This window comes from Meles meles, chromosome 4 (assembly GCF_922984935.1).
Source record: "Meles meles chromosome 4, mMelMel3.1 paternal haplotype, whole genome shotgun sequence".
Classification (NCBI taxonomy): Eukaryota; Metazoa; Chordata; class Mammalia; order Carnivora; family Mustelidae; genus Meles; species Meles meles.
The window spans coordinates 10106913-10118928 of NC_060069.1; the positions used below are offsets into that span (position 1 = coordinate 10106913).

At 35.3% G+C, this 12016-nt stretch overlaps 1 protein-coding gene across 5 annotated transcripts in view; it reads right to left on the reverse strand.

Annotated features, from left to right (window-relative positions):
• ATP2C1 (ATPase secretory pathway Ca2+ transporting 1) overlaps positions 1-12016 on the reverse strand; it is a 174271-nt gene that overhangs the window by 55076 nt on the left and 107179 nt on the right. For all 5 annotated transcript variants that reach the window (XM_046002707.1, XM_046002711.1, XM_046002710.1 and 2 more), the window contains 4 exons: positions 9846-10001; positions 8982-9050; positions 7921-7996; positions 489-555 (listed from right to left, as the gene is read on the reverse strand). In XM_046002707.1, coding sequence (XP_045858663.1) covers positions 489-555; positions 7921-7996; positions 8982-9050; positions 9846-10001 — 368 coding nt within the window. The remainder of the gene's footprint in view (positions 1-488; positions 556-7920; positions 7997-8981; positions 9051-9845; positions 10002-12016) is intronic.

The following is a 12016-nucleotide window of genomic DNA, read 5'->3' on the forward strand; positions in this document are numbered from 1 at the left end:
AATTTTTAAAAACATTTTTGTCTTCTGATCCTCTTCTGCAGTAATCTGTTTATCATGATTATGTTTCCTCACGAATCTCTGAAATCTCTGAAAATAAAAATGCTTTCTAGTTTTAATTTTTCTGCTCTATGTCTTGAATTTTTCATTTTCCTCTGAGATTATTTAATTTTGATTATTATGGTCTTTCTCTTTCATACTGCTAATTTTCAGTTGGGGAATCCTTAATTGTCTATTTATATATAAAAATGCAGTATTATATTAGACTGATAATACCAAGCCTCTAGTGCAGATTTTCTTCACTGCTATACATGTAGGTTTTCATTTTCCTAGAACTCATTTAAATATATTAATTCTAAACTATTTAAGTAGAGACACTATACTCTTTTCTGCTCATATAATACCTTCATAATGAAACATAACCTATGCCTATTAGAGAAATAAGAAAGGGAAAAGAGACTTTAATTTATACACAAACAATTAAAACTTACCTTACACTAATAGTAAACATTTCCAGGATATCTTTTCCTAGTAACCAGCCAACCAACATGATGATACCTGGAACAAAATCAAACAGCTATTTTTCCCTTTATATATAATCACATAAGTATAGATGGGATAGAATAATGAGCTGAAGGCAGCCAAAAAGTCCCTTCACATAAAGGGCATCAGATCACAATTACATGATTTTACAAAAATCCATTAAGCAGGGAAGATTAAAATTAATGCTGCTTAAAATCAATGTTGTATGTGTGCACCTGTGTGCACACGCACACACACAGAGTTTAACCTTGTTACCACTGCTGCCACCCACTCCTTAAAGCAATAGTATTTGAAGATTCCCACTATAAGACAATATTACCAGTATTTTCATACAATGGCGGGGGCAGAGGTAGAGTAAGACATACAGATCTTCTATTTATTATCAGCTTTGCAAAAATCAACCCTGAAACATTACTTCTCCTAACTAAATATCCAGGCAATACATATAAAATTTGTACTACAAACAAAAGAATAATTAGGACTTGGCTCAAAGAGTGCCTTATCTTACTTAAGATATTGAAAATTGCACTAACATTTAAAAATTATTACTTTTACAGCATTTACAAATAAAAAATCAATTAACATATGAGGCGCCTGGGTGGCTCAGTCAATTAAGCGTCTGCCTTCAGCGCTGGTCATGATCTCAGTGTCCTGGGACAGAGCTCAAAGTCAGGTTCCCCGCCCTGCCAAGAGTCTGCTTTTCCATCTCTCCCTACCTGCCGCTCCACCCATGCTTGTGCTCTCTTTCTGTCAAATAAATAAATAATCTTTATAAAAAATCAATTAACATAAACCAAACAACATACTCTCTACTTTAACCTTTGTCTCTGAAATGAAGAGGGGCATGGAGTGCACCACTAGTTTTGTGAGAAAAAACACAATATCATTATAGATTTAATAAAATAAAGCCACTTCAAGATTTTATTCTAGATCAATATAAACACTTAAAAAAAAGTTTTTCTTCATCTTTCTACAACTACAAAATAATAATCTAGATGGCGACTCTCAAGATCCTATCCAAAATAAGACCCTGACAAAAGAAATTACGTTCAATGAACTATACCAGGGGTCAGGCAAGCTAAAATCTGAAAGCCTCCTGCATGTTTTGTAAATAAAATTTGTTTGAACATAGCCACATCCATTTGTTTATATATTGTCTATGAATGTTTTCCTTTAAGTATTTCCATCAGAGAATACTGGAAATACTTTGGTAAGGACCAAAAGCTAAAATATTTACTATTAGGCTCTTTGCCAAAAAAAAAAAAAAAAAAAAGTCTGCTGACCTCTGATTTTGATCTTAACTCTTATCCTATTCCATATACTATCCTAAAAAGAAAAATTATGATCAATGTATTATATTAAAACCAGATAGTAACAAAGTTGAAAGATTTTTATCACTAAAAGTGATGTGGTTTCATAGTAAAGCATTAATATAACTGGGGAGATTTAAGTGACTAAATCTCTTAGATTTATCAAATTCCCTATAAATTCTAGAAAATAAACAGCAATAATCAAATAATCAAATTAACTACATACTGGTTAAAAATGAGGAATGAAATACCTTTCTACATTCTTTATTATGAAGACAGAGGGATCAATACAATTAATATTATTTAACTGAAACTGCACAAGAGAATCTGCTTTAACTTAAAACTGTATTATTAATTTTGAGACATTAAGCTAGCAAAAATAATTAAAATAATATCAAGGAGAGATGCCTCTGTAGCTCAGTCAGTTAAGCATTCGCCTTCAGCTCAGGTCATGATCCCCGCGTCCTGGGATCAAGTCCCGCATCAGGCTCTTTGCTCAGCAGGAAGCCGGCTTCTCCCTCTGCCTGCTGCTCCCCGTGCTTGTGCACTCTCTCACTCTCATTCACTGACAAATAAACAAAATCTTTAAAAAAAATAAAATAAAATTATGGAAAAATTAAAGGAGAAAAGACTCCAAAATTGATTCAAGTGTTTAATGTATAATAAAGATGTCATTTCAACTCAGGGAATAAAGAATGGACTACATAATTAATAGCATTGGGATAATTAACTTTTGAGTAAAAATATTAACTCTACCTTAACTCTTTTTTTTTTTTTAATTAACATATAATGTATTATTTGTTTCAGGAGTACAGGTCTGTGATTCATTACTCTTACACAATTCAAAGTGCTCACCATAGCATACACGTTCCCCAATGTCCATCACCCAGGCACCCCATCCCTTCCACCCCCCTCCACTCCACCCACCCTCAGTTTGTTTCCTGAGATTAAGAGTCTCTATGGTTTGTCTCTCTCTCTCTGGTTTCATCCCACTTCGTTTTTTCCTCTCTCCCTCATGATCCTCTGTCTCATTTCTCAAATTCCACATATCAGCGAGATCATAATTGTCTTTCTCTGAGTGACTTATTTCACTTAGCATAATACCCTCTATTTCCACCCACATCATTGCAAATGGCAAGATTTCATTTTTCGATGGCTGCATAATATTCCATTGTGTGGGTGTGTACACGTACATATATACACACCGTATCTTTATCCATTCATCTGCCAATGGACATATAGGCTCTTTTCATAGTTTGGATATTGTGGACATTTCTGCTATAAACATTTGGGTGCACGTGCCCCTTCAGATCACTACATTTGTTTCATTAGCGTAAATACTCAGCAGTGCAGTTGCTGGGTCATAGGGTAGCTCTATTTTCAAATTTCTGAGGAACCTCCAATATATTGTTTTCCAGAGTAACTGCACCAGCCTGCATTCCCACCAAAAGTGCCCAAAGCTTCCTCTTTCTCCGTAGCCTCACCAACACCTGTCTTTCCCTGACTTGTTAATTTTAGCCACTGTGACTGGTCTGAGGTAGTATTTCATCGTGGTTTTGATTTGTATTTCCCTAATGCCAAGTGATGTTGAACACTTTTTCATGCGTCTGTTGCCCATTTGGATGTCTTCTTTGCAGAAATGTCTGTTCGTGTCTTCTGCCCATTTCCTGGTTAGATTATTTGTCCTTTGGGTGTTGAGTTTGATAAGTTCTTTACAGATTTTGGATACTAGCCCTTTATCTGATATATCATTTGCAACTATCTTCTCCCATTCTGTCAGTTGTCTTTTGGTTTTGTTGATTGTTTCCTTTGCTGTGCAAAAGCTTCTGATCTCGAAGTCCCAATACTTCATTTTTGCCCTTGCTTCCCTTGCCTTTGGCGATGGGTCTACGAAGTAGCTGCTGTGACTGAGTTCGAAGAGGTTGCTGCCTGTGTTTTCCTCAAGGATTTTGATGGATTCCTATCTCACACTGAGGTCTTCCATCCATTTTGAGTCTATTTTCATGTCCGGTGTAAGGAAATGATCTAGTTTCACTCTTCTGCATATGGCTGTCCAATTTTCCCAACACCATTTGTTAAAAAGACTGTCTTTTTTCCATTGGACATTCTTTCCTGCTTTGTCAAAAATTAGTTGACCACAGAGTTGAGGGTCCACTTCTGGGCTCTCTATTCTGTTCCATTGATCTATGTGTCTGTTTTTGTGCCAGTACCATACAGTCCTGATAATTACTGCTATGTAATAGAGCTTGAAGTCCAGAATCATAACGCCACTAGCTTTGCTTTTCTCTTTCAACATCCTCTGGCTTTCAGGGTCTTTTCTGGTTCCATAAAAATTTTAGATTTGTTCCATTTCTTTGAAAAAAGTCAATGGTAGTTTGATAGGGATGGCATTAAATGTATAGATTGCTCTAGTTAGTATAGACATTTTCACAATATTTATTCTTCCAATCCATGAGCATGGAATGTTTTTCCATTTCTTTGTGTCTTCCTCAATTTCTTTCAAGAGTATTCTGTAGTTGTCAGAGTACAGATTCTTGCCTCTCTGGTTACATTTACTCCTGGGTATCTTATGGTTGTGGGTGCAATAGTAAATGGGATCAACTCCTTAATTTCTCTTTCTTCTGTCTTGCTGTTGGTGTATAGTAATGCAACTGATTTCTCTGCATTGATTTTATATCTTGCCAGTTTACTGAATTCTTGTATGAATTTCTAGCCATTTTGGGGTGGAGTCTTTTGGGTTTTCCACATAAAGTATCACATCATCTGCAAAGAGTCAGAGTCTGATTTCTTCTTTGCTGATTCAGATGCCTTTTCTTTTTGTTGTCTGATTGCTTAGGCTAGGACTTCTAGTACTATGTTAAATAACAGTGGTAATAGTGGACAGCCCTGCTGTGTTCCTGACCTTAGGGGAAAAGCTCACAGTTTTTCCCCATTGAGAATGATATTCACTGTGGGTTTTTCACAGATAGCTTTGATGATATTGAGGTATATACCCTCTACCCTTACACTGTGAAGTTTTAATCAAGAATGGATGCTGTATTTTGTCAAATGCTTTTTCTGCATCTACTGAGAGTATTATATGGTTCTTGTCTTTCGCTGATTAACATAGTGTTTGACATTGATTGATCTGCAGATGTTGAACTGACCTTGCATCCTAGGAATAAACCCCACTTGGTCCTGGTGAATAATCCTTTTATGTACTGTTGGATCCTGTTGGCTAGTATTTTGGTGAGAATTTTTGCATCCATGTTCATCAGGGATATTGGTCTGTAATTTTTTTTGATGGGGTCCTTGGTTTTGGGATCAAGGTAATGCTGGCCTCATAAAATGAGTTTGGAAGTTTTCCTTCCATTCTGTTTTTTTGAACAGTTTCAGGAAAATAGGTATTAATTCTTCTTTAAATGTTTGGTAGAATTCTCCTGGGAAGCCATCTGGCCCTGCGCTCCTATCTGTTGGGAGATTTTTGATTACTGCTTCAATTTCCTTGTGGTTAGAGGTTTGTTCATGTTTTCTGTTTCCTCTTCGTTCAGTTTTGGTAGTTTATACTTCTCTAGAAATGCATCTATTTCTTCCAGATTGTCTAATTTGTTGGCATATAGTTGCTCATAATAAGTTCTTATAATTGTTTGTATTTCTTCAGTGTTGGTTGTGATCTCTCCTCTTTCATTCATGATTTTATTTATTTGGGTCCTTTCTCTTTTCTTTTTGATGAGTCTGGCCAGTGGTTTATCAATCTTATTGATTCTTTCAAAGAACCAGCTCCTAGATTCATTGATTTTTTCTATTGTTTTTTTGGTTTCTATTTCATTGATTTCTGCTCTGATCTTTATGATTTCTCTTCTCCTGGAGGCTTTCTTTACTGTTCTCTCTCCAGCTCTTTTAGGTGGAGGGTTAGATTATGTATTTGGGACCTTTCTTGTTTCTTGGGCTTGTATTGCTATGTACTTTCCTCTCAGGACCACCTTTGCTGCATCCCAAAAATTTTAAACAGTTGTGTTTTCATTTTCATTTGTTTCCATGAACTTTTTCAATTCTTCTTTAATTTCCTGGTTGACCCATTCATTCTTTAGTAGGATGCTCTTTAGCCTCCATATATTTGAGTTGTTTCCAACTTTCCTCTTGTGGTTGAGTTCAAGTTTCAAAGCACTGTGGTCTGAAAATATGCAGGGAATGAGGCCAATCATTTGACACCAGTTGAGACCTGATTTGTAACCAAGGATGTGATTTATTCTAGAGAATGTTCCATGTGCACTTGAGAAGAATGTGTATTCTGTAGCTTTGGGATGGACTGTTCTGAATATATCTGTGAAGTCATCTGGCCCAGTGAGTCATTTAAAGCCCATATTTCCTTGCTGGTCTTTTGCTTAGATGATCTGTCCATTTCAGTTGTTAAAATCATCTACTACTATTGTATTGTTGTTGATGTGTTTCTTTGAGTTTATTATTAATTGGCTTATATAACTGGCTGCTCCCATGTTAGGGGCATAAATATTTACAATTATTAGATCTTCTTGTTGGATAGACTCTTTTAGTATGATATAGTGTCCTTCCTCATCTCTTATTACAGTCTTTGGTTTAAAATCTAATCCTTCTGATATAAGGATAGCCGTCCCACCTTTCTTTTGATGTCCATTAGCATGGTAAATGATTTTCCACCCCCCCACTATAAATCTGGAGGTGTCTCTGGGTCTAAAATGAGTCTCTTGCAGACAGCACATAATTGGGTCTTGTTTTTTTATCCAGTCTGATACCCTGGGTCTTTTTATAGGGGCATTTAGCCCATTTATACTCAGGGTAACTACTGAAAGATGAATTTAATGCCACTGTATTGTCTATAAGGTTACTGTTACTGTATATTGTCTCTGTTCCTTCTAGGCTCTCTCTTTGCTTAAAGGACCCAATATTTCTTGTAGGGCTGGTTTGGTGATCACAAATTCTTTTAGTTTCTGTTTGCCCTGGATACCTTAAGTCTTAAACTAAAATAAATTCTACTCAGTAAAATTTTAAGTGTCACAAGTAAAAACTAAAGTAGTAGATTGATGTTTAAATAGATATAAACATAAACACTTTCCATAACAGGGCTGTCACAGCCTTTATGAATAGAACAAAGACAGAAATTATAACTGCAAAGATTATTAACATGACAATTATATCAGAAGATGTTTCAATTATATCTCTCTCCTATACCAAGTTTATTTTATTTATCCCTAAAAGGGAATTTAAAAATTTGAGGGGAAAAAATGTAACAAAAGGATGGATATCCTAATTATACAAAGAGCTGTTACCAACCTAACACTCAAACCACAAGATTAAAGATATACTGTCAGGTCATAAAATAAAAAGGACCAACACACATATGAGTAAAGTGTTCAGTTTCTCTATAATAAATTGTCAAATAAAATAATAATAAGTCTTTTCTTTATCTGTTAATGACAACAAAGTTGGCAAGAGTGCTGGATGAAATATACTTCTGCCTTGCTGATGAAAAATATTTATTTGGCAATATGAAACAAAAACCTTTAAAAACATGCCAAAATTTTGAAAACTACATGGGTACTCTTTGACCCAATCGTTTTTACTTTTAAGAATACGATAACTGCACTGGAGAATCATTTACATAATTTTAAGAACTCAAAAAACATAGAAATATCTACAAGAGGCCTAAGATTTTTTTCCCACATAATGGAATACTATACAACCTATTTTATGACATCAATTTAATGAGCATCTATTTAATGACAAGATACTTACGAAGAAAATATGAAACAAAAAAGGAACAGTCCATAAAACATTACTATCCATTTTGTTGAAAACTAGAAACACAAATACTAAAATGACTACAGAAATGTTCCTTGATGGTAGGAACTGTATGGAGTTCTAATTTATCTTTGTAGAAAAGGACAATGGTTGGGGGCTAGTTTTATAATTTTTTAAAAATAGTAGTAAACTAAAAATTAATTAAATGAATAAACAAATTTACTCATCTATCTAAACTCCACCTTCCCACTCAAAAACAAACAAACAAAACCTAAGTAAATAGATGAGATACACATACTCACTCTTCTCTTACCTATTATACCAAAGGAGTAAAAGGAAAGTTGTTTTCCTAAAAGGTCCATGCTCTTCTGCAGAGGGGTTTTTGGTGCCTTGACAAATTGGAGAAGAGTGTCATGATAAGGAGCTAAATTTAGTAAAATATACTAAGTGCCTGCTAAGTACTTGACATATTCATGCTAGCTCAACATACTCATGACATGACATATACACCTCTCCCTTAAGGTTGATATTACTCCTTTTACTGGAGTAAAGGGAACTGAGGCTGAGACTTTTCAAAGATTGTTTATTTGAAAAGGTCCATGCTCCCCATACCTGTTTTTGAGAAGAAATCTATTCTCCCTACCAGCTTCTCCAAGACTTTATCATCCACTGCCCCTCACTTTTCCAATCTTCTCTTTTCTGTATCCACAAACAAGCTTACAATCCAACTCTTTTTCTCCAGCTGGCTCCCTGATCAGCTAACTCCCTTCTCTAGCACCCCCCTCACTGCCAAGCTTCTCAGAATGGTTTTATACACTGCATCACATACTGGAATCTTGGCAGGTTACCTGAGAAATCCAGATGATTTGGGGTGAATATGACACTTGTAGAATGCAACTTTTTTATGTATAAGAAAGTATTTTCAATGAGAGAATTAAGCTTCAATATGCTTAAACAAGAATATTTTCCAGGTTATTTTACTTTACAATCTTTTCTCCCCATTACTTGGAATTAAATGAAGTTGGTAGTTTTGGTAGAAGACAAATATACTATTTAGAAAACTTTTTAAAATTAATTTAAAGGTAATTTCTAAAAAGAATAGGATTATAGAATTATAAATAATTGTCCATAAACCTTTTTCCCCCACAAACCATGAAGATCAAAATGTTTCAGCGTATCAACAATGTCAATTCAAGCCCTTTTAAATACAGTCTTTCCAATTAGGTTTTAAACAAAGACATCTGAGTAATATTCTGAATAAAATACTACTTTCAATAGTAAATAAAATAATTCACCAATATTTTCTGTTCCTGTACTTACAACAGAGAACTTCAGATGTGAAATTAAAACATCATTAACAAAGTAAGTACTTACTTCTTCTGCTTGCATCATTTTAAAAACCTCTCCAAATTCAGAATTTTCTCCTGTTCCAATGACAATACCCTAAAGGGAAAAACAGGAAAATACGTTTACATTCTGATGGAATCACCTCTCTCAAGCCAAAATAAATAAATTTAAAAATTAATTAATTAAAATTTAAAAAAAAAACTCTCATTCACTTTCTCCAAAGCCTTACCCACAGTCAGGATGACTAACACACATATATCCAAGGTTCCCTTAGCAAATTAACTCTGTGATATTACTATAGATCACTAGTACTTATGCCTGACTATAAAATGTTCTGACCCAATTCTGAGGCCTACTGTTTAACTATATTAAAATTTCTGAAATTCAAAACTGTCTTATACTCAAGAAACATACAATATAGTTTCTTTTCCCCCTCAAATACTACTGAACCATGTCTTTTATATTTGTGAAATATTAGGATCTAGGAAACCAAATACCTAAAATCCATCAGTAGGTGAATGATATATAGTCAGAATATGATAGCCAGTACAGTTACCACAAATTAAAATTTTATTTAGCCGGTAATGAACATATCCATGTGCCACTGTTTCTAACTTAAAAAAAACAAAAAACAAAAAACAAAAAAACAGATACTGAGGACTGTTTTCTGAAGGCTCCATCATCTGGCAAATGGCAGAACTATGGACATACTACCCCTCATGGACACAGGTGCTCCTTTGTCTCACAAATAGTGGCTATGGGTTAGGTTCAATTCTGTCATTTCTTTGTCATCTATTTTTAAAAGAGCCACATAAAATTAGCAAAACAGAACTAAAAAGAAAGGTTGACAACAAAGGAATTGCCACTTTCAAAACAAGAGAAAAGAGTTACCTTTGCTTTGCCACATCTGACCAGTGTTCCCATGAAGGCAATGTTACTTCTTGATGCAAGATCTCCATTAGTTGCAGCCGGCTGAGGAGCAGTCACTTTAGAACAAGGTGTTGTCTCTCCTGTTAAGCTGGACTCATCAATGGAAAGATCCACAGCCTTGGGGAACATAAAGTACTCCATTAAGTTCAAGTCTGAAGACTCTCTGTCATACACTTAATATCTGAAGAGTTTGTAACCATCACTTCTTTCTCAAATATCCCCTTTCTGATAATTACCCAAATCTTTTATTACATCCACTACTCTAAGAAGACCAGAATAAGTACAACCATATTTCAAATATGCAATGAAGTCAACAAAATCTAGCATGCAAAAAAGAATGCTATGTTGGGAGACAAGATCAGCTTAAATTTCAAAATAGAACTAAAGGAACACTAGCTGAGACTATCTGGAGAAAACAATTCTCATGATAAAATATTACTTCCTAATTTTGCCATAAACTGAAGTTATGAAAATGTGTTTGGCAGATTAAAAGCAGACATCCAGAAGAGAAATATGAATAAAATATATAAAAATTACTGGGAGAGAAATCATTTCATCATTTTGGGCTCAATTTTCATGAAACTTTGCTTGCTATATAATCCTTACATTTATCCGAAATGTATGTCAGCAAAAAAATAAAAAATGTATAAATGTTTCCATTTCATATATATTTCCATTCCATATATATTTATAGATCACGAATATCATACTATCTTCCATCTGTGCAAGAGGATTCAATTCTGAGAGTTTCACTCCTAGCATAAGTAAGTTTTTAACCTATCATAGCATGCCAAAAACAAACAAACAAAATCATCATTTAATACGTGGAAAACACTGCATACGTGACCTGGCTTTGTTTCTGAAAGAATAACCCACAGAAAAATAGTTCCAAGGATGTTCATTGACATTGAGTATAATGTGACAGATGGCGCCCGCTCTCTCTCTCTCTCTCTCTCACACACACACACACACACACACACACACAGAGAATGGGAAATCTAAAGTGCAAGCAGTATAAAATAAATTTTAAAATAAAATTTAAAATAAATAAATAAAGTCAAATAAGTTTTTTTTTAAAGATTTTATTTATTTATTTGACAGACAGAGATCATAAGTAGGCAGAGACGCAGGCAGAGAGAGAGGGGAGGAAGCAGGCTCCCCGCCAAGCAGAGAGCCCGACGCGGGGCTCGATCCCAGGACCCCGGGACTATGACCTGAGCGAAAGGCAGAGGCTTTAACCCACTGAGCCACCCAGGCGCCCCAAAGTCAAATAAGTTTTAGAAATAACTGAGTTAAGAGTTAAACAGCTTCCCCTACTTAGGTAGTGTGCTTCTTTAAACCTTCAACTGGAATACAGATACAAAAGCAGCTGTCAAAGTTTGGTCCCAGCAGGACCAGCATAACCAGCATCACCTCTCCCTACCTTCTCAGAACTTGTTAGAAATTCACTACCCTACTTCAAATATGGAGGTGGGAGGGTAAACCTACAAGATTATTTATAAGCCCTCCAGGTGATTCTGAGGCATATTTAACTTTGGGAATCAATGGAATAGAGTGTCACAAATTTCTTTGATCCATTTTATTCTAGAAGCTCTCATTCTAGGGTCTTTAGGATACTTTGAGAAACTAGGACCCAGTGCATGATTTTACTCATTTTACAGGTTAATTCATTCACCAAAAAACATTTATTGACTACCTTAACTATGTACCAGGCACAGAGATAGAACCTAGAAAGTAAATAAGGAAATGAACCCAGAGCAGTTAAATGACTACAGTCATGCTGTTATTATAAACTGAGCTGGTGTTCTCAATTAGGCCTCTTGACTGACAGCTCATACTATATGCAAAATACTCTTAACTTGAAATCCTGCTGGGTGTTTTGGGGAGGAGTACGGTACAGAGGTGGAAACAATAAATTTCATCTTTTTGTTTGTTTATTTTCAGCGTAACAGTGTTCATTGTTTTTGCACCACACCCAGTGCTCCATGCAGTACATGCCCTCCCTATTACCCACCACCCGGTTCCTCAACCTCCCACCCGCCCCACCCCTTCAAAACCCTCTGGTTGTTTTTCAGAGTCCATAGTCTCTCATGGTTCATCTCCCCTTCCAGTTTCCCTCAACTCCCTCTCCT